This window comes from Myotis brandtii, unplaced genomic scaffold (genome assembly GCF_000412655.1).
Source record: "Myotis brandtii unplaced genomic scaffold, ASM41265v1 scaffold708, whole genome shotgun sequence".
Lineage (NCBI taxonomy): Eukaryota > Metazoa > Chordata > Mammalia > Chiroptera > Vespertilionidae > Myotis > Myotis brandtii.
In genome coordinates this window covers 1,885,028-1,908,300 of record NW_005370777.1, presented here as the reverse complement: position 1 = coordinate 1,908,300, position 23,273 = coordinate 1,885,028, and the positions used below count along the sequence as shown (strand labels likewise).

Genomic DNA, 23,273 nt, shown 5'->3' with positions numbered 1-23,273 from the left:
GCTGATTTCAAAGTGTCAAGCTTCAACCCATCAAATTATAGTTTAAAAGTAATTGCCTACATAGAACTGCCTTTTAAAAAAGGTTGCACAGATAGAAATCCTGATAAAATTTAAAGCTTTGTAGGTTACATTTTTATCTCAAATCGTTCACTCCTTTCCATAAGATTTTATAACTCTTCAAAACTAGTTCTATTAACTAGAATATAAGTAGAGTCTTCGCTGGTCTTAATATCTTTGTACTTTCTACAGCTTTTCTACATTTTTTTCTTTCATTTTTCTCCCTTTTGTTTTTATGTCTACAGTATCATTCATAATATTCTAGATTATTGCATCTCAGTGTGCCAGTCTTCAGACTGTTAGTGATCCACAGACAAGCATGCACCAGAACTTGACTGTAGGAACACTTTTCAGATTAATGACAGGGTTTATTTTATTGATAGAGAAAACAGTGTGCAGACCTACACTCTGTTGTAAGTGCCTCATTTCTTCATGGGCTGGTGGCAAACAGTTTGTTGACCACACTGAGAAACACTGCTCTAGACCATGATACTCTAGGATAGTGCATTCTCACTATCACTGTAGTTTATTAGATGAACTCCATACTGGAAAGATGGGAATTTAAAAGTAACACTTTCAAGGTGTGTTGCAGTTCATAGGTTTAATCTAAATTCTAAAAGCAAATTTAAGTTAGTTGGGTGGTGTGTTTTTTTAAGTCATAAGAAATCATACTATACCCCAGTATCTTTGTGTCTATATAAAACAATATATTATCTTGTGTTTTCATTTCTATGATTGTAAGATGAGAGTCTAACTGTAGAGGCATTTGATAATCGAACTTCTTTGTACTTTTATGAAAATAATAGTATTAAGTATAAGCAAAATATGGTCCCTTGGGTACTCATAGGCAGATTCTTAGACTATACATGCCCATCTTTGCAGCTTTCTGGGAATAATTTTATTTGTTATTTGTCTTCTGAAATGTACATGTATACATGTACCTACTAAGTGCTGTGTGACTTTAAAAATGTATTACTGTAGAATGCTTCTGCAAATTCAATAAAGTTGTTAAATTTGAACAGTTTTGTGTGGTCTCCAGCAACATGTTGTATGTGTGTTTTATTCTTGGAGTTAAAATAAGTTAGATATTTGTGAACGAACATCCCTTTATCATTTCATCATTGAAACTCACTTGACATTACAGTGGTATAGTTGAAAATATTCTAAATATAGTTTTATTATATTTGAGGGCCATGTTTTTATTGGCTGTTGGAATTTAAAATTTGTAAGAGAAATTAATCTGTAACCAGATACCTTATTTGTTTAAATCAGTTTCTGCTCAACTACTATTGAGTTCTTTGGATGTTTTCTAATTCTTAGGATCTGAGTTAACAGCTTAAGATTTTATAAAGTTAAGGATTGTTCCAAATACAGATATATAATAGATCTATTAATAGGAGCTTTGGGATGTAGGGGATAGAGTTGATACTTAATCCTAAATAAAGATTGAACTATTTGAGCTAACATGCTGAAAATAAAAACCACTGCTCATTTTTGGGAAATTTGCAAGTAGACATTGGACTGACTAATGCTAGACTAGCTAGCAAGATACATGGCTCCCTTGGCTACTTTTAGTACAACTGGATTAGTTCATGCAAAGCTAAGCTTTTAATAATTGACTCCATTTCTTCTTTGGTGCAAAAGTAATCTAAAATTTTTGGTAACAAGTTTTAGAGGTAACAACTGACATTTTGCTCTGTGATAACAGCCACAAAATGTGGAAGTTAACTAAAATTTATATTAGTCTTTTAATAAATCCAGCTCTTCAAGTGATAGAGGAATGGAATATTAAAGCCTATAAAAAGACATACATATTTATTTGGGTTGTTAACGTTAATAACTATTATGGTGGTATGCTAAGGAATACATATGCACTAGCTTCTTTTCAAAGAAATATTGTATTGGGAAGAGGTGGAGAAGTGGCCTGTGATTGGTTGCACTTTTCTGCCAACAAGATTTCTCCTTACCTCCTCAGTTGTACTCAAGTTTTTTTAAAAAATATATTTTTATTGATTTCAAAGAGGGAGAGAGCGATAGAAACATCAATGATGAGAGAGAATCAATAATCAGCTGCCGCCTGCACGCCCCTTAATGGGGATCGAACACAGGACCCTTCAGTCCCCAGGCCTATGCTCTATCCACTGAGCCAAACCAGCTAGGGCTGTACTTAGGTTTCTTATAATCACATCAAAAAAGAAGGGAGGAGAGACTTAAACTGCACTTATGTATTAACATTGTTGCACTTAATTTTATTGGAAGCTTGGTACCATATAGGTAGGTTTGTTTTGTTTTTCATCTTAAAATTCCCTATAGCTTTTTCCTTTACGTATTTCAATTTTTAATTTAATAAACATTTACACTGTATGGACAAAAGAATGGCAACAACTATATTTTAATGTTCTTTTCCACTTCTAAATTGTTTTTCGTGAAAAGCCTCCATGGGAGCAGTTTGAATTCACTTTGTTTCAGGTTGTTTGTCCCAGAAAAAGGGAAAGAGAATAGAAAGTTGTGATCAGATTAAGGAGTGGGGGAGATAAACAGAAATGGAATAAAATAAGAATGGAAAAGAAAAAGACAAAAATTACAGTTAAACAGTTTTGGTTTGTTGAGGTAATAACAGATGACTTGTTTTACATATTAGTGTGCCTAAAACCAGCATTCCAAACTAATGTTAAGATGGTTTTGTTTATTGTATGTTTCAGAAAGTAATGGTTTCTAAAATGTTATTTCCAGACTCTAAAATAGAGCTCAAGCTTGAGAAGAGAGAACCACTAAAGGGCAGAGCAAAGACTCCAGTAACACTCAAGCAAAGAAGAGTTGAGCACAATCAGGTATCTTTAGTTTTATGATCACTGTATTCAGGTATAAGTAGTTTCCAGGCCTGTGTCCTAGTCTTTGGTTAATAGTTGACACCCAGATTCCATCACACTAAATATTGTTCATTCATTGTTCATTAAATGGCATCAGAAATCTGAATTTTGTGTTGTCAGTAGTGTACCTGTGTTTACTGCAAAAGTGTGTTCAATAAATGTCTCATTTGTGTTTGATTCTGTGCTAAGCATGGTTCAAAGCCAGTCATACTGGTTTTGAAATTTATTTTTTTTTAGTTTTTACCATATCTTTGTAACTTTATTTTCCAATTACAGTTGACATTCAATATTATATTAGTTTCTTGTGTGCAGCATAGTGGTTAGACATTTATGTAATTTACAAAGTGATCCTTTCAGTAAGTATAGCACCCACCTGGCATTATACATAGTTATTACAATATTATCCACTATAATTGCCTATGCTGCACTTTACATCCCTGTGACTGTTTTGTAACTACCAGTTTGTACTTCTTAATCCCCTGACCTCTTTCACCCGGTCCCCCAAGCTCCCTCTCATCTGGCAACCAACCATCAGTTCTCTGCATCTGTGAGTCTGATTCTGTTTTGTCTATTTTGTTTTTAGATTTCACCTGTAAGTGAAATTATATGGTATTTGTCTAAAAAAAATATTTTAAAAGATGGACATGCCTAAGTAATTCTGATGTTATTTCTTTAAAAGGCAGGGAATGGTTTTTTTGTTTTCTTTTTTTAAATATATTTTATTGATTTTTTACAGAGAAGAAGGGAGAGAAATAGAGAGTTAGAAACATCGATGAGAGAGAAACATCGATCAGCTGCCTCCTGCACACCCCCTACTGGGTATGTGCCCGCAACCAAGGTACATACATGCCCTTGACCAGAATCGAACCTGGGACCCTTGAGTCCGCAGACCGATGCTCTAGCCCAGGGATGGGCAAACTTTTTGATTTCTTTTTCTTTCTTTCTTTCTTTCTTTCTTTCTTTCTTTCTTTCTTTCTTTCTTTCTTTCTTTTTCTTTCTTTCTTTCTTTCTTTCTTTCTTTCTTTCTTTCTTTCTTTCTTTCTTTCTTTTTCTTTCTTTCTTTTTCTTTCTTTCTGTTTTTTGTTTTTTTTTTATTGATTTCAGAGAGGAAGGGAGAGGGAGAGAGAGATAGAAACATCAATGATCAGAGAGAGTCACTGATCGGGTGCCTCCTGCACGACCCCCAATGGGATCAAGCCTGCAACTCGGGCATATGCTCTGACCAGGAATCGAACTGGAACCTCCTGGTTCATAGCGACTCAGGACCAACCACTGAGCCACGCTGGCCAGGCTGTGTCTAGATTTCTGGCTTTGCTTTTACTTTTGCCTGTCTTCTGTGACTTTTCCTTCAACTCTGAACTTAGTCTAGTTCTAAGACCACACTTTTCTTGTTTAGATGAAAATTTACCTTTTTTATTATTGGTGAGGCAAGATGCACTTAGTGTAGAAACTAGGAAAATCTGGTGAAGGACACTGAAATAGACAAGCATGGATAATTTTGGCCCAGAATATGAAGGCAAAATGATATAGAGCTAGCAAGAATGTGTGACTGGTCAGATAACAGGGAAAAAGGAGGGAGGAAGGATGATATTAAAGATGGTTTAAAGGGTAATTGTTTCCGTTGGGGAAGCTAAACTGAAGGACAGGATAAATAATCAAAGGAGAATAGGTTGAGGAGACGACAGCAGAATTAGACAGTGGCCTTAGATAACAAAATTTTAAAATATAGAAGAGTGGAGAGAAGAGTTTAATGACTCTTCAGTCACAGAGCCTCAACAGTTGTCAACATTTTATCAGTTTTATTTCATCTTCACGTGTACTCTAACTTAATTCTTTGGTTTTGTTTTGCTTTTCACTGGAGTACATGAAAGCAAATCTATGACTTGTCATTTCACACATTAAAATTTTGGTATATGTCTCTAAAACATAGCTGTTTCTATACACACACAATGCCATTTTCACACCTAAAAATTATTTTTCATATCTACTCTGTTTAATTCCTTCAGTTTCAGAAATGTCTCGTGATTAAATTATTCAAATTAGGATCCAAACAAATTCCACATATTATTTGTTGTTGTTTTTTATCTCAAATCTGTAGCTACTTCCCCTGTAACTGTTTCTCCTCCCTCCATTTATTTGGTGAAGAAACCATGTTGGTTTGCTATATAGAATTCCTCATATTCTGGATTTGGCAATTGTTTCTTCAAGTGTCATTTAATTTGTTCTTCTATACCCTGTATTTCCTGTAGTCTGGGAGTTACAGATTTATAGTGGGGCAATGCAATTGACCTTTCTGTGATGACAGAAATATTTTGTATCTGCTGTCCATTATGGTAGCCCTGAGCCATATATAGGTATTGAATACTTGGAATGTGACTAGTGTGGCTGAGAAACTACTTTATAAACTTAAATTTAAATTACCACATGTGGTTAGTAACTACTGTATTGGACAGCATAGATTACAGAGTTGGTTAGATTCAGGTTCAGTTTCTTTGACAAGAACATTTCATAAATGGTGGTGTGGCCTTCATATTCCATCGTTTCACATGATGTCCTTTGGTTATGTTAAAATTAGTTAGTAATGGGTTCAAATGTTGAAAGCCTAATCCATTCATTATAAAGTTCTGTATCACCCTTTCATTTAATGGTTTTGACAGCCATTTATGATTATTGCCCAGATCCATTATTTCATTTGCAGTTGTAAGATGATTTCTCTCATTCTCTCATTCCTTTACCTCTATAATTGGAATTTTTATAAAAAACTTTCTTCCCTGATGAACTGCTTAGTTACCTTAAAATAAAACTCATATAGGAATGCCAGAATAAATGTTTAATTCTTGTCTCTTATTTTCTACTTTTCAAATCAAAGTGCCCTAGTTACTTTGAAAAGGGATCATTAAATATCTTTTAATAGTATGGTATTTTTTCTTTTTTTCTCTTAATATGTTTTTATTGATTTGGGAGAGAAAGAAACATTGATCAGCTGCCTCCTGCACACCCCTTACTGGGATCAAGCCCCACCCAGGAATCGAACTGATTACCCTCTCAAATGCATTGGACAACACTCAGACAACTGAGCCACACTGGCCAGGAAAATAGTATGGTTTTATATATTTTATGATCAATTGCAGTCATTCTTTTTTCATGTTCAAATTATGCCATCTTTAGCTTTTAGGGATTACTAAGTTGGATCCTGTTTCTTTTTATTGACCTTGTTTGTCTTTGATAGTTTCTTGTTTTCTGGCACAGTAAGATGACCCATGCTCATATATATTTCCTGCCTCTTACCATATCAGCCATTTTTCTAAAGAACCCTAATCCTTTTCATAGAAAATATTATTTAGAGACTACCTACAATCTGGATGCAATCACATTAACTACTAATTTTATATAGCAGTGAGTTTCTTTTTAATTAATATTACTTAGTCCATCTTCCTAAGTAGTTATAACACTGAATTATAATTTTATAATTTTTAAAATTCTATTTCTTCTCAAAGTCACTTGTGTATAGTGGATTCTGGTAGAAAAAATTCTTTATAATTTTCAGAATATCTTTTCTGGTTGTATTAGTTTTCTGTGAAGATGATTATTTCTAAATTAGATAATGAAAGTCAAGAATAAAACTGATTAATAGTCCTCAACCAAAGAATTCAATAAACTTGAACAAAGGAAAGTATAAATAATTTATAGAGAAAAGTATCCATCCCACCCCTTTTCCCAGCTATTCCCACAGGTAATAAATATGTTTCTTGTGTTTCCTTCCATAGAAGAAAATAATCGTTAAATGGTACTTGGCCGTTTTTATTAACCATAATAGTTTTAATAGATGTTTCATAAGAATTTTTGATGAAGGCATTATTTTAGTTATTTATTAAAAATAAAACATAACATGGGAAGTCCTGGAATTTGGTAGCTAACTAATTTTAAGGAAAAAGACATTGTCTACCCAAGCCCCCTACCTTCATGAATATAGGCTAAATGTTTGGTCTTTATATTGTATCGGTTGCATAAATGGTAAATATTACACCTTTCAAGCAGTTTTATATTCATTGAAGAGTTTTAAAATACTGAGTTTGATAATACCAGATAGACTATTTTACCTAGACTGTTTTAAAATAGAATATTTTAAAAATACTTCTAATTGTTTATATTGGCATTGATTATTAAAGAGGAAGCAATGAGGTGCATCATAAGTCAGTTATATTATCTTAAACAAGTTCTCAGCTCTGGCTGCACATTAGAATCCCTTTAGGAGCTATAAAAATTTAGTATGTACAGGCCCTTCTAATTCTGACTTGATTGGTCTAAGGTAGGGTTTTTTATATTGATATGTTTTTTTAAAAAGCTCCCAGATGATACTGTGCTTCAAGGATTGAGATTGAAACCATTGTTTCCTTCTATTCAAATAATCAGGAACTTAACTATTAATAAGCATTAATTATATGTATATGTAATTTGTTCACAGATTTGTCTTTTTACTAACATTAAGTTTGCATTCAGCAAAAATTTCCTAATTGAGAGCAGGAAAAAGGACTCAGGTTCAGATTGTGAGTCAAAGGGAAACTACAAAATCAGTCCAATGAGACTGTCAGTATCTTGTGGGGTTTGGTACTAATACTTCCAACGAAATAAGCATACTTATTGGGTGACCACTCTTGTCCCAGGATAAGAGTAAAATATATTCACCTTTATTTTATTTTTTAAAATATATTTTATTGATTTTTTACAGAGAGGAAGGGAGAGGGACAGAGAGTTAGAAACAGAGATGAGAAAGAAACATCGATCAGCTGTCTCCTGCACACCTCCTACTGGGGATGTGCCCGCAACCAAGGTACATGCCCTTGACCGGAATCGAACCTGGGACCCTTCAGACTGCAGGCCGACGCTTTATCCACTGAGCCAAACCGGTTAGGGCAATATATTCACCTTTAAAATTAACGGACATTGACTCAAATATAAAGAAACATCCTTTATCTAGATAAAATATTAGCTTGAAAGCAAAAGTGACCATATATGCGCACTCTAATATGCTAATCATGGATGGCTATTTTCTAGTTAAAAGAATTTTAAAGGATCATCTGGTAATGGTGGCTTCAACGTTGAATAGCTTGATGCTTGGGGTGCAGAATCTCAGGTCCCATACCTGGGCTACTACATCAGAATCTGCATTTTAACAAAAGCTGCAGTTGGTTGAAACACACAGTACAGTTTGAGAAGCACTAGTCTAATGGCTTTCAAGCTATTTTATAAGGACTGGTAACTTAATTTTTTAAATGAGGGAATATTACTCAGCTTTTCAAGGAAGAAATGAATTATGGACTGGAAGGTAAAGCAGTAGTGTGTCACTATTATCTTTCTGTAGTGAGGAGTGGATAGCATTGAGGGAGGTTTGGCTGTGACAGGTTAGGCATGCATATTCATGAAAGAGGTGACACCAAGTTTTTGTTGCTATTTAACGTCTTTAAGAAGAGTTTGACACCTGGGAATTTTTAAGTTCAGATAGCTGTGTATGGATTATAATTTAAACTGATTCTATTTAATAGTTTAATAGTCCTAACCACAGGAAACGAATAATATTTAACAATTATAAAATTTGTATTTTGTTTTAAAAGGATTCTGACTTGTAACAAATGACTTTTTTATAAGTCAAAGAAAATCTCTCATGCTCAGCCTCAGCCTGCTTGTTGATTAGACGGTCAGAGATGCAGCTGCAATGCTAGAGGCAAATAGCACACAGCAGTCACAAAAGGAGTCAGTGATGAATTGATGCACTTTTTCTCCCCTTGTTTCTATTACAATTTGTGAGCTTCTATAGTTGGACTCTTGAATGTATTTTTACCATCCGTTAAGTATTTTCTGATAACTACATATCAGTTCAGTCAATACATATAGAAATATATTGAGGGCATAGCATTGTTTGCAAATGCTGGCATTTGGAGAGTTTTCATGGCTTGTCTGTGCTAATATGGCCATTATTAAGGTGTTTGATGTTAGAATATGACTTTTTAATGTGTCGATGTTGATTAGAGCTATTCTCAAGCTGGAATAACTGAGACTGAATGGACAAGTGGATCTTCCAAAGGCGGACCTCTGCAGGCATTAACTAGGGAATCCACAAGAGGGTCGAGAAGAACTCCGAGGAAAAGGGTGATGCAAGGCTTATTGCTTAGAATTGGGTTTTCAGATTGGTAGGGTTTTAGTGTTTATTTTATATTTATTGTTTTTGTTTTGTTTTCAAACTAACAGGTGGATACTTCAGAACATTTTCGTATAGATGGTGCAGTAATTTCAGAGAGTACTCCCATAGCTGAAACTATAATGGCTTCAAGCAACGAAACCTTAGTAAATATGTTTCATAAACTATACAAGTTGTATTCTTTGTAAACTACCCTTTAATTAGAATTGGGGAGGTGGTGATTTTTGGCAAATATCAAACTTACATGTTTTTGAACATATGTTAAACTTATTCCCCACATAATTCTAAATTTAAAATTTTCAATATGGCCAATTTACATATGTATAAATTTTAATTCATTGCGCAAGAATCCAAAGTATTAAAAGGATACTTTTTTGCTAAAATATTTAAAGCGTGATAAGGCTTCACATGTGAGAACCACTGAATATATTCATTTCTGGGTCCTTTTGCCTAAATTTTTATTAAGGGAAAGTTCTAATAATATAGAAATAAAATATATTTTTCTTTTTTTCACATGTCTTTGTTATGTTTGGATAATTCTGAGTCTGAATAATTTGAATCTTGGCAGGTTGTCAATAGGGTGACTGGAAATTTCAAGCATGCAGCTCCTATTCTGCCAATCACTGAATTCTCAGACATACCCAGAAGAACACCAAAGAAACCATTGACAAGAGCTGAAGTAAATGAATAAAATTTAGATCGATGTTATCATTGATCTTTTAAAGAGGAAATACTTATATTTGTTTTTTAGAAGTGGGAGGGAGCAGAGCTTTATTGAGTTGGGGGTGTGTGTGTGTGTGTGCACGCGCACATATATTTTTAAAGACATACTTCGGCTAGTGACAATAAAAAGTAACCAATGTAATATGACGTGCTAATACTATCCTCTTGCTACTACTGTGTGCCTCTTAACTTACAGTTTTCAAGGGAGGGGTCATTTGTGTGCTGCTTATAACATGTTCTCCTCTTCGTTATGGATGAGAGTTGAAAGTATAACTGGGCAATACGGGAGGCTATACTATCTTTCACTGAAAGGTCAAATAATGGGACTTTAAAATAACTTTGTATGATGCTTCATTTGATTAACTCCTGTATAATTAAGCTTTAAAGTACTAACTGCATGATGCATTATAGTTTTAATGAATTTTTACCAAAGGTTATTTTGATCGGGGCATAAAGGCAAACAAGCAAAACAATCAGGTTGTTGAAAAGTATATATCTTATGTTTTTTTTAAGTTAGGAAGATTAGATTGACTGCTTTAAAACACATACTGAAATTTGTTAAAGGTCCATATTATTTGATATCTTCTATATTTGATCATTTATTACAAAGTATTTTTTTTAAAATACGTTTTTGTTGATTTTTTTTAAGAAAGAGGAAGGGAGAGAGGGAGAGAGAAACATTGATGAGAAAGAAACATTGATTAGCTGCCTCCTGCAGGCCCCCTACTGGGGATTGAGCCTCAAAACCCTGGCATGTGCCCTGACCAGGAATTAAACTGGCATCTTCTAGGTTCATGGGACTACGCTCAACCAATGGAGCCACTCCAGTCGGGCTTATTACGAAGTTTTTAATGGAGGAAAAAACAATGTGCTCTTAATGTTAATGAAAAGCATGGGAAATCCAGTGGGGGAACTTATACTGCCATATTAGCTTCACTGAATTTTTTGTTTCTTTTACTTGTTAATTTTTAATGTGTGGCTATCCCCCTCCCCCCCAATTATCACATTAACATCTTAAATTTGGAAATGTGTGGATACTTAGGTGATAATGAATTTAGAAATAGCAGTTAAAAGCTAGGATAGATTTAAGTGCATTCTCTTCTTTGAAACTTCCATTTAAAATATATTTTCATTGTTGCACATTTACACTAATTTTTAACTTTGGTTGTTTGTTTCTTATTAGGTGGGAGAAAAAACAGAGGAAAGAAGAATAGAAAGGGATATTCTTAAGGAAATGTTTCCCTTTGAAGCATCTACACCAACAGGAATTAGGTATTCAGATACATTGAAACAAGTATTAGTGTATTCTATGGGGGCATTTTTATTTATTCACTTATTTATTCCCACCTTTTTTTAGATATAATGGACACATAAAATTATATATATTTAGGGTATACAACATTATTTAATACACATAAATGGGAATTTTAATTATTCATTCTTCACAAAAAGTTAACTATACTTGTGTTCTCAGAATTAAACTGTTCTTTGGGGAGATTTCTAAGCTATCAGTTCACATTCTGGAAAATTGAGTCAGTTTCAAAATTAACTTTGTTAAACTGAAGGATTATAAAGAAATAATTTACCAATTTTTAAAGAAGGAAATCATTGTTTTCACAGAGAGATTCTGTTTTCTGATTGAAAAGACTATATTTAGATATCTGTTGAATTGTTTCCTGACTGAAGGAATCACAACCAAACTACCTTATTTCTTTCCTCTTATCTCCTAAATATGTTAGCTCTGAAAAGACTTTAAGAAGGCAAGTTTAGTGAATATTTATCAATGTTCTGAATATTATTTTTTAATAAAAGATAATGCATCTTTTAAATGGAAAATGTATATAAGTTTTAAGTAGCTTGACCTGTTTATATGTGACATTTACCTACTGTTAAGGAATGCATTTGGAATAAGGAGTGGTAATGATATTTTATATTACTTATGTAACTCATGACTTTATCTAAAATTTATTTTTTTCTTTGTCCTTTTATTCCCAACAGTGCTAGTTGTCGCAGACCAATCAAAGGGGCTGCAGGGCGGCCATTAGAATTCAGTGATTTCAGGATGGAGGAATCTTTTTCATCGAAATATATTCCTAAGTATATTCCTTTGGCAGATGTCAAGCCAGAAAAGACAAAAAAGGGACACTCTATTCCCATGTGGATAAAAATTTTGCTGTTTGTTGTTGTGGCCATTTTTTTGTTTTTGGTCTATCAAGCTATGGAAACCAACCAAGTAAATCCATTCTCTGGTTTTTATCTTGGCAACTCTAAAAATCTCAACTGAATGATATCTCTTTGGCACACTCAACTTGGTCTCCTATTTTTAATAACTGTATAAAAAAAATTGTGTACACTTCTTGACGCAAGAGCTAAATATAATGTGATTCACCTCAAATGTAGTATTCCATTGAAAAGTAAGCGATATATAAATGGACTTCATTTAAATGTTTTGGACTTTGGACTAGTAGGAGATCACTTCGTGCCATACAAATAATCTTTTTTAGCTCTGGAACTTTTTTGTAGACTTTATTTTTTTAATGTGGGCATCTTATTTCATTTTTGAGAAAAATGTATATTGTTTCTGTGTTTCAAGAAGGGCGAAATGTATAATGTGAAGCTACACATTTAAATACTTGGAATTCTTACAGAAAAGATTTAAGAATTATTCTCTGCTGAATAAAAACTTTAGAGATAGGTGAAACATGAAATTTGGTAAGAGAAAAAGTAACTTGGAGTTGTACTTTTGTAACAGCAACGAAGTTTAATGGTGTTTATGGGGAAAAGTACGGCAATAATCTCTTCAGTAACTTTTATTACTAGTAATGCTATTAGTGTAGCCCTGTTGTACTCACTTTTTAAAAAATTTCTAGTATCATGAATGTCCTACTTCAGTAAGACCCATTTAAATACAGTTGAATTTTAGCAGTAATCTTTTAGTGCTAAAGATTCCTATATGTATATGTTTTAGAACCTGTATTTTTTATTTACAGCTAAAAATATTGTCAATCCAGTTTGCTACCAAATATTTTTTAATAAATAAGTGTGTGTCTATTTAGAAGTTAGAAACTTTACACACTGGTCTTTGTTTCCATTTGAATTCCTTATTGCATTGTCTTCTGTTACTAAAAACAAATTTTGCCAAGTTTTTTTTGCCCTGTTTCCCAACATAATTTGATTTTAAAATGCAGAAAGTATTAGCTTTTAAATTACATAAACTTTTCTTGGCTACACAGTAGTTACATGAATTTGTAAACTCTGAATATGAGGTGGGCATTATGATTTTTGTGTACTCTTGAAGTGGTTAACTTTATCTTGTGGTTGATGTATTTTTTTTTAGCTAAAACTTACCTCATGAATAACTTGGTTAATTAATTGAAATTTCAACAGAATCAAGTAAAACAAAAATTTTAAACTTACTCATTTGAGTTACTACTTTTACAGTCTTTGCCATAAGCACACTAAAAATGTAAGTTATTTTTAAATGCCATCTGAAATAAAAAGATACTTTTGCAAAAGGGAAAATGCTGAAGGTGTATATTTAGACCAGCAAACAATTTTTATTTGAATTAGCCCTTTTCTGATATTTAGCTTTTAGATATTTTGTAGACATTTTTCTCTTGGCAGTTTATCAGAAATGTTTATAGGCCTGAGGGAGTAAAAAACATATAGGTCAGAAATGCTTGCCTCTTTGAGTAAAAGTGTTTCTTTGAGATGAGCCACACAGGGGGCACGTTTTACTCAACTTTCCTGCGTAAGGTAATAGCAGTCTACTTTCACTTTCTTTGTTTTTAAACTTCGTTTCCCATTTTGTTTTCGATCTTTTGTTTATAATTAGAAATTGTGAAAAGCTGCATTTACTGTTTAAAAATGTGGGATGATAAATCAGACTTAATATGTATGTAAGATCAATTTTCTAATAGGAAAGGTGTGGTACAAAATAGCAAAAGTAGGACCAGATAAAAGTCTTCCTCCTCCCCGCGCCCCGCCCCCCCCGCCATGTGTATTTGGTCTTTTGTGTGTGTCTGTTTTACTCCACTAGAATTAATGTGTCCTTGATGTAAACGCAAAGCATTTCTTCCCGATTAAACTGTAGATGTAGACTTTACAATATAATTCAACAATAAAAAAGTTAACCTGTAGTTTTGTCATTGCAATAAATGCTTTTTAGATTGCACAAATTACAAAATGTCCTGATAACATTTCTTATGTGATATTTATGGATTGTTGCATTTTAGTTCTCATTTTCAGTCAGCTCCTTTATGTTTTGTTCTAATCACTGTAGTAATCGGGTCCTTGTTTATTCATAGGTAAATAGTATGTAGCCATTATGTGTACTTGGAGAATGACAGGGAAGCTTACAGAGAGGCACCTCTCTCTCTCTCTCTACAATGTAGAAACTACTTTTCAGTCATCTTCCTCCACCCTTTCCCAGCTTTACTGTCTTAGTACTTTTCTGAGGCATCATGACAGTTAGTCTTTTTTTTTTTTTAATATATTTTTATTGATTTCAGAGAGGAAGAGAGAGATAGAAACATCAATGATGAGAGAGAATCATTGATTGGCTGCCTCCTGCACTCTCCACCCTGGGGATGGAGCCCGCAACCTGGGCATGTGCCCTTGGCTGGAATCGAACCCAGGACCCATCAATCTGTAGGCCGACGCTCTACTCACTGAGCAAAACCAGCTAGGGCAGTGGTTGGCAAACTCATTAGTCAACAGAGCCAAATATCAACAGTACAACGATTGAAATTTCTTTTGAGAGCCAAATTTTTTAAACTTAAACTATATAGGTAGGTACATTGTTATTAACTTAATTAGGCTTAGGAAGAGCCACACTCAAGGGGCCAAAGAGCCGCATGTGGCTCGCGAGCCGCAGTTTGCCGACACTGGGCTAGGGCATGACAGTCTTGCTCTGAGACTAAGCAAAGATGTTGTTATGGTATATTTATCATGGAGCTGTGTTCACAAGGATCGAAGTGCCTTTATCTCTTCTTCATTCATGTGTTCCCCAAAGGTGATTTTATTTAAATTGGCATTTCTCATAGTAATATATATACTATAATTAGAAAGGAAATAGGCTTAAAATTAGAAGTAAACTTTAAAAATTGCTAGAGGTTTGGAACTTAGAAGGACCACCAAAGTCATACAAAGAACAAGGCTTAAATAGAACTGGTGTAGAAAATGAATGAACATGCATGGTCTTTTAGATACCCTTATTTCCCAGCTGTGCCAACTTGGGCAAGTTTCTTAACCTCTCTGAGCATCATTCTCTCCTCATTTGTAATAAGAAAATACCTACTTCAGCCCTAGTTGGTTAGTGGATAGAGCGTCGGCCTGTGGACTGAAGGGTCCCGGGTTCAATTCCAGTCAGGGGCACATGCTTGATTTGCAGACTCGATCCCCATTTGGGGGTGGGCACGAGGCAGCCGATCAATGATTCTCATCATTGATGTTTCTATCTCTCCCTCTCCCTCTCTGAAAACAACAAAAATAACTGGCTAAAGCAAAGCATCTATTTAACCCCAGGGAATGCTCCCTAGGAACCGCAAAGAGAACCAGGAGTAAAGCTGTGGGTGGGGGCGGCATGGGGCCAGCTAGAGCTAGTGGGGGGCATAAGGAGGGGCCGTCCCACACTGCCTGCTCCCCTTCCAGGCCTGTAGCCATGAACAAACAGCATCCAAGCTGCCCCCACTTCCAATGGTTGCAATTCCTGGTCCCCAAGTAAGAAGTGAACAAGAACTCAAGGAGCTAAGATTACCCGGGCCATTACAGCCCTGGGATGGGAGTACCTCTGCCTCACCAGAAGCACCACCAGGCAGGTTAACAGGAGACGGGGTGTAAAGCACCACAGGTCAACTGGCCACCAGAAGCCAAAGGTTTGGTTGGTTAGTGGGGGACCAAGGACAGGAAGCAAATCCTAGTGTGAATCTGGTCTGCAGTGGGGACCCTTTACCTCCACGAGGCAGCTCACAAAGCGGCAATTGCATTTCTGAACCAAAGACTGAGATACAGGTTTTGACAAAAATAAATTATTTGTGAATGTATTTGGGATGGCCTAAAGAGGTTTAAGAAATCATAATGTATTTTTATGTGAATGAATCAGTTCTATCACAAAAATAAAATTTTAAAAAATCAGAAAAAAGCTCTTCACTCGGGAACTCGTTCAACACGTGTGCTGTGGGTTCCTCTGGCACTTGCTGGACCTGGGTCTTGGGGGCGGGGCCTTCATAGGTTACCTTTCAGGGGCTAGGAGACAGGTGAACAAGAACAACACTTTACTTCAGAAAACACTGAGAGCCATGAAGAAAACAGGCTTAGGTTATGTGATTAGGGAGTGACAGGAATTATGTTGGTTTTCTATTGCTATTACTTCAAGCCGAGGGGCCTATACCACAAAGTGTGATCACAGGTGGAGGGGGTCAGAAACCTGAGGCGGGCCCCAGCTGGCTGCTCAGTGGTTAAAGTGTTGGCCCATGCACAGAAGGGGTGTGTGCAGGAGGCAACAAATCGATGTGTCACTCTCTTGTCCATGTTTCTCTCCCCTTCCTTCCCACTCTAAAAATGGAAAAAATATCGAGTGAGGATTAAAGAAAGTAAGGGACAATATTTTGAAGATAATGGAACAGCAATTTTATCTCTGTCAGAGAAGGTAGTCATAAATCTGAAAAAAGGCACCTGGCCGGTGTGGCTCAGTGTTGACCAATGAACCAGGAGGTCATGGTTCGATTCCTTGTCAGGGCACATGCCCAGGTTGTGGTGTTGATCCCCAGTGTGGGATGTACAGGAGGCAGCTGATGAATGATTCTCTTATCATTGATGTTTCTCTCTCCCTCACCCTTCCTCTCTGAAATCAATAAAAATACACTTTTAAAAAAATAAATGAAGAATGAACTAAATAAGTAAGGAGAGAGGAAAGCACTTCCTTACAGTACAATAGTAATGTAGAACTGGTGGAGTTAGAAAATCATCATTTGGCAATTATCACAATAGATTAGGGCAATAATCATTGACAGATATGAAAATTAGTGGGTGAAAGTTTGTTGTAGTCTCAAAGCATCACCCCACATATTACTTATTAATTAGAGATGAGAAACAGTAAGTTACCATGAGGAAACCTGACAAACCCTACCTTGATTAAGTGATCCAAGTCCACCTCACCAGTAATAGGACAAGTCAACATCACATGCCTTCTGATATGATACTCCAAAAAGAACAAAGAATCACTTCTGTGATATTCCTGCCCTAAATGATTAATCTAAATTTAATCATGAGAAAACATCAGACAAATTCAAATTATGTAACATTCTCCAACATATCTGTCTTCAAAAATGTGAAGGCCATGAATGACAAAGAAAGAACTGTTCCAGACTGAAGAAGCTTAAAGAGACATGAATATTAAATGCAATGTGCTTCTGTCTGGATACTGGACTAGAAGAAAAATAATTCTGTTTTTTATTTTATTTTTCTTTTAAAGTAATTCTGTTTTCTGATTTGTTTTTTTGTTATAAATGACATTGGGAAATTTGGATAGGATCTATGAATTGGATAGTAGTAGTATATCAATGTTCATATCCAGATTTTGTTGGTTGTCCTCTGTCTTTTAGGAAATACACACTTAAGTGTGTAGAAGTAACTAGGCACCCTGTAGATTCAGGAAAAATATGTGTATACAAGGGTATATATGTATGTGTGTATGTGTAACCTATTCATAATATAAGTATATTATATATGCGCATGTCTATATGTGTGTCTGAAAACTGATGGGAGACAATGATGAAGCACATGTGGCAGAGTGTTAACAAGCGGGGAATCTGACTGAAGGGTCTATAGACGTTCTTTGCACTATTCTTGCATCTTTTCTATAAATGTAAAATTACTTCAGATTTTTACAAAGTAAATAAGCAATACCAGAAACATAAAAAATAAAATACTGAAAAATTTCCCACAAAGATAAAAGCTAATTTCCATGGGAGTAAAGGGAGATTCCTGGGAAGAGAATGAAGGGAGGCCAAAGACAGAACTTTGGAAATATCCACAGTACCCTAAACTAGGTGTCCAATATAAATTAAATAATTTAAAAACATAACCTAGCTATTATATTACTTTTTAAGATTATTATACTAAGATAGACACTCATTTTTCCTACACATATTCACACAATCATACTACATTAGATGTTTTAACAGTTGAAACATGCCTGATTTTTTTCAGTTACCCTTGAATCCATTGTGTTAAGGCAATATCTCAAATGTTTCAATCTTAAAAAATGTGATGTTACCTTGTTCTTATTTTTTTCAATAATATTAAGAGTGAATGGTATTCCAAAAACTTTTAAGTTGTCTAGATCAACAATTTTCAAATGGTGTGCTGTGGCACACTGGTGTGCTGCAAGAATTTTTAAAACATGCAATACCTGACTATTTAGTCAGGAGCACTGACCTCTTTTCCCTTAGATTGTCAAATAAAATAATGACAACAGCCAACACAACAATAGCCATCTGATGTGAATGAGTTAAAAAATCTATTTTTTGATGTTCCACAGAATTTTAGTAATTAGTTTATGTGTGTCTCGAGATGAAAAAGGTTGAAAATCTATAGTCTGGATTACTATTACATAGAGCAGTTTTAATATACATATATTGACAAATAGGCAAGTAGGAATGATGCTTAGATACTTTCTGAAAGATTGGACCTAATTGGGAAATTGTCTTAGAAAAACAATGACTACGAGTAGCCAATAGGACTAGGTCAGTGGTCTGCAAACTGTGGCTCGCGAGCCACATGCGGCTCTTTGGCCCCTTGAGTATGGCGCTTCCACAAAATACCGACTTCTGTGCATGAGCCACGAAGTTTCAATCGCACTGTACATGCGCGCCTGCACGTGGTGTTTTGTGGAAGAACCACACTCAATGGGCAAAAGAGCCGCATGTGGCTCGCAAGCTTCAGTTTGTCGACCACTGGACTAGGTCATGGCAAAAGAAGGTATAAGAAGTTCTGAATGTTTAAGACTGAAGCTTTTCCACATAACTCAGAGATTAATTCATGTAATGAAAGTTATGAAAACAGGAATACATAAAAACAAGTCAGGTTAGGTACAATTTGTTTGAAAGACAGTAGTAATATTGGAACACATACTATTCATGTGCAAGAACACAGTATAAGGAATCCCAGTGTCCACCAATGTATGAAGAACATATAGCAACTTAGTTCTAAGAGTAATTACATTTCCATTTACACAGACTTCAGGTGTTTATCATGTTTTTAAAAAAATAGAAAATTAGTTCCTAAGCTTCAACCCATACCACTTAACAATGAAATGAATAATAGTAATAATCTTTTTCATTTAATTCAGACATCAAATCTGATCATTCAAACACCCAGGAACAAGTTATGCTGACCCATAAACTGCCCTAGATAAATCAATTAGGTTGTTGACAAAATTCTAATTTTTATTTTCTCCTACTCTATCATTTAAATGAAGGATGATTTAAATATTTTTCAAAGTTGACATTCTTGAAATCAAGAGGAAAAATACTGTTTCTTTTCTACAATGATTCAAGTCATCAGAAATTAGAGAAAATTTAAGTGATTGCTAGTGTTATATAGGTTAATTGTAATTGTGTAACAGCAATGTGTAGTTTCAGAAGAATCAAGTCCGTCAATGTCACTAACATTTGAAGAGATTGCTCTCTAAAGCAGTGGTTCTCAACCTTCCTAATGCCGTGACCCTTAGTACACCTCATGTTGCCTTTAATACAGTTCCTCATGTTGTGGTGACCCCCAACCATAAAATTATTTTTGTTGCTACTTCATAACTGTAATTTTGCTACTGTTATGAATCGTCATGTAAATATCTGATATGCAGGATGTATTTTCATTGTTACAAATTGAACATAATTAAAGCATAGTGATTAATCACAAAAACAATATGTAATTATATATGTGTTTTCCGATGGTCTTAGGCGACCCCTGTGAAAGGGTCGTTCAACCCCCAAAGGGATTGAGACCCACAGGTTGAGAATCGCTGCTCTAAAGGATATGTTTGATTCCCTAAAGATGGTCCTTCGCAATGGGCTGCCTTCCAAGTTTAGAGATATCATTGCAGAACACAAGTATTTTCCTGAGGTTCCATTATGTTTGCAAATTTTAATTTCATTTAGGGCTGACTGCAATTGCCCTAAATTGTGCTCATTTGTGAGAAGGCCCCTTAATACCTACGGCAAAAATATCACACAAGTGGTATGAGTTTGAACTACGACAAAACTGCAGTACATTTCAGTTCATGATGACCCAGGACATAAACAGAAACTTAGGTGTTAGGTATCTTCTGTCCCATGTCTCTAAGGATGGACGGAACTATTTCTACTTCTTTTAATAAAACTTAATCCCTTTATTTTATTTTCATCACTTTTTCATTTCATTTCTCCCTAAAATGTCCTGTATGGGCCCCTCCTTGGCTTACTTCTTTTCTATAACATTTCTAGAGCCAAAGCAGCCTTGCCTAGTCTCTCCCTTGTTGCTTCTTCTATCCTAAGCCCTTCCTTGTTTCACTGTCCTCAGCTTTAATAAATGTACTCTCAAAATAAACAACAATAACAAAAACAACAAAGTTCCTGTATGTTACACTCTTGGTGTACACCACAGCCTAGCACCTTGCTCTTGCACTTGATCAAACCACATCAGCAAGGATCCTTTCTAGTAACTAAGCACTTTGTATCAATGGCAAACCAGGTAATTCAGGATATTGTCTCAGTTTACAGATAGGAAACTCGTGGCAGGCTCATTCCACCGGCTCATGTTTATCTTTGAATTCCCTAGAGCATCAGTTCCTAAACCTGGCTGTCTATAAGAATCACCTCGGGATCTTTAAAAATGGCAGATTCCAGGACTCCTCGTCGGACTTAGTAAGTATAATCTTTTGAGGCCTGAGAACATCTGTGTTTCAAAAAACTCCCCAGTGCTTTTATGAGGAACCAGATTTGGGAGCCTCTAATTTGTGATGAACAGGCCTCATTTAAAAGCTGTCCGGGTGATGGATTGTAGCCATTGAGTGACCAAAGTTGCCACACGTACGTGTACCTTCAATGTGGACTATTTTAGGGTCTGTCACATCTAGGTAGCCTCTCCTCTCTGGGCCAAACCAGATTTTATTATTTTAATTGAAGAAAGAAGGAAATTTCTAGATGTGAAGAAAGACTGGGTAAAATAATCCACCTGCCATTTATCCTAGATAATAAAATCCTAATATGCAAATTGACCAGTCTCTATGACATGCACTGACCACCAGGGGGCAGACGCTCAACACAGGAGCTGCCCCTTGGTAGGGGGAGCGCCACTGAGCCAGAAGCCGGGCTCACCGCTGGTGAGCGCAGCAGCGGTGGGGCACTAAGTCGGCAGGTGGACATCCCCCGAGGGGTCCTGGAGTGCGAGAGGGCGCAGGCCGGGCTGAGGGGCCCTCCTCCACCTCCCAAGTGCATGAATGTTGTGCACCGGACCTCTAGTTTCCTATAAAATACAATGTCCCTGAATATTCATGTGTAACTTTCAGAGTTTAAATCCCCTGCACAAATATGGGTGACTTTGAGAGTCTGAATGTGAGCCTCAGAGCTGGGTCTGCTTATTGGGATGCACTTTGGTAGAGGGGTTGCCCTAATCTTATTCTCTCTCATCGATGTTTCTAACTCTCTATCCCTCTCCCTTCCTTTCTGTAAAAAATCAATAAAATATATTAAAAAAAAAAAAAAGTAAACAAAGCCCTGGCTGGTTTGGCTCAGTGGATAGAGTTTGGGCCTGTGGACTGAAGAGTCCCAGGTTCAATTCCGGTCAAGGGCACAGGCCTGGGTTGCGGGCTTGATCCCCATCAATGATTCTCTCTCATCACTGATGCTTCTATCTCTCTCTCTCTCCCTTCCTCTCTGAAATCAATAAAGATATATTTATTTTAAAAAGGAAACAAGGTTTCTAATAAAAAGAAAAGACAACAACTAAGTGACGTTATTCTTTTTTATTCAGGGCAGGTATGAAAAGGGACTTTAGTCTCCTTTCCATAATTTATTATATCCCTCCATTACATGGCTGTGGTAGGAATTATTTAAGGATTTTCTTGTGATTCCCCATGAAAGGGATAATCCTAAATGCAAACTTGACCTCTAGCTCTAAGTTTACAAATGCTTGTTGGAAAGTTCCACTCGGATGTTCTATCTTTCTAGCATCTCAAATTCTGTTTATCTCCACAATACAGTTCTGGGTGAAGATTGGCCACAGGGGAAATTTGTGTAAGATTTCAAAGGCGGAAGTGAAGCAGCAAGTATTACATTCTAAAGGTTAGTATAGGCCCTAACCGGTTTGGCTCAATGGATAGAGCATCAGTCCGCAGACTGAAGGGTCCCAGATTCCATTCTGGTCAAGGGCATGTATCTTGGTTGTGGGCTTGATCCCCAGTAGGGGGCATGCAGAAGGCAGCTAACTGATTGATGTTTCTCTCTCATCGATTTTCTAACTCTCTATCCCGCTCCCTTCCTCTCTGTAAAATCAATAAAATATATTAAAAGAAATCCTGTTAGGACTTCACTGAAAATAAAGTAAAATAAAAATAAAGGTTAGTATAGGACATGAGGTGCTATGGCAGCTCATGCACATCGTTGCTAATCTGCTGGCTCACCTTGGAGTGGGGCAGTGGCCAGGTGTGGAGCTCTTTCAGCAACTGCTGGACCTTCTTCTTCAGTGTCTCTGAGTCTTGGGACAGATGCCTGTGCAGCACCATGCCTCTTGCATCATCAATGTAGGTGGTAAAGATAGATGGCACAGTCTAGTTTATGCTCAGGGGGTCCAGTTTGTCTTAGTGGGGTTCCATTTTGTCCCTGCTTGTCCCCACTTCATGTCCAGCTTTCCTGCCTTGACTGTAAGCCCTATCAATTACAGCAATTTTAGGTCCAACCCCAGGCACAGAGGCAACTTTGCCAGTTCCCACAATTTCATAAGGTCTAACCCCTAAAATAGATCTCTTATTACATATGACTCATACTGGTTTTGCTCTTCTCTGGTCAAACTCTAAAACAGAAATAATTCCAGGAGAGCCAAATGGTTCTCTGAATTTGATTGGTTTTAAAGGCACTGATGACCAGTTGTCAATGTGACACTGGTTGTCCATGGCATGCATCAGCCAAAACAGTTTCTTAATATCGAACTTGTGGACACCTGTAATCGATAGCTAAAGAATCGAGGTTTTTGGTGACTAAGTAGACGCTTCCATAGAGTATTTAAGTGAAAATAAGACATACAGTGGAGTTGGTTGGTTTCTCCTAATTATGCCTAAATGGGGGAAAGGGAATGATAAGCTTAGGGCTTTAAAGTCTCAGTTCAAGATGAGATAAAGGACCAGAAAGTTTATATGACTGCCTTCCAGTATCTGCAAGGCTGTAATTTCT

At 36.0% G+C, this 23,273-nt stretch overlaps 1 protein-coding gene and 1 long non-coding RNA gene across 2 annotated transcripts in view; one reads left to right on the top strand and one right to left on the bottom strand.

Annotated features, from left to right (window-relative positions):
• The window catches only part of TMPO (thymopoietin), a 28,301-nt gene extending 14,316 nt beyond the window's left edge, over nucleotides 1-13,985 (top strand). Inside the window, exons 5-10 of the mRNA XM_014530030.1 lie at nucleotides 2,791-2,888; nucleotides 8,955-9,074; nucleotides 9,174-9,269; nucleotides 9,692-9,802; nucleotides 11,030-11,118; nucleotides 11,845-13,985. Coding sequence (XP_014385516.1) covers nucleotides 2,791-2,888; nucleotides 8,955-9,074; nucleotides 9,174-9,269; nucleotides 9,692-9,802; nucleotides 11,030-11,118; nucleotides 11,845-12,130 — 800 coding nt within the window. The 3' untranslated portion in view covers nucleotides 12,131-13,985. The remainder of the gene's footprint in view (nucleotides 1-2,790; nucleotides 2,889-8,954; nucleotides 9,075-9,173; nucleotides 9,270-9,691; nucleotides 9,803-11,029; nucleotides 11,119-11,844) is intronic.
• A 1,310-nt stretch (nucleotides 13,986-15,295) lies between these two features.
• The window catches only part of LOC106724081, a 10,223-nt gene continuing 2,245 nt past the window's right edge, over nucleotides 15,296-23,273 (bottom strand). Inside the window, exon 2 of the long non-coding RNA XR_001359836.1 lies at nucleotides 15,296-16,092. This is a non-coding gene — a long non-coding RNA (uncharacterized LOC106724081). The remainder of the gene's footprint in view (nucleotides 16,093-23,273) is intronic.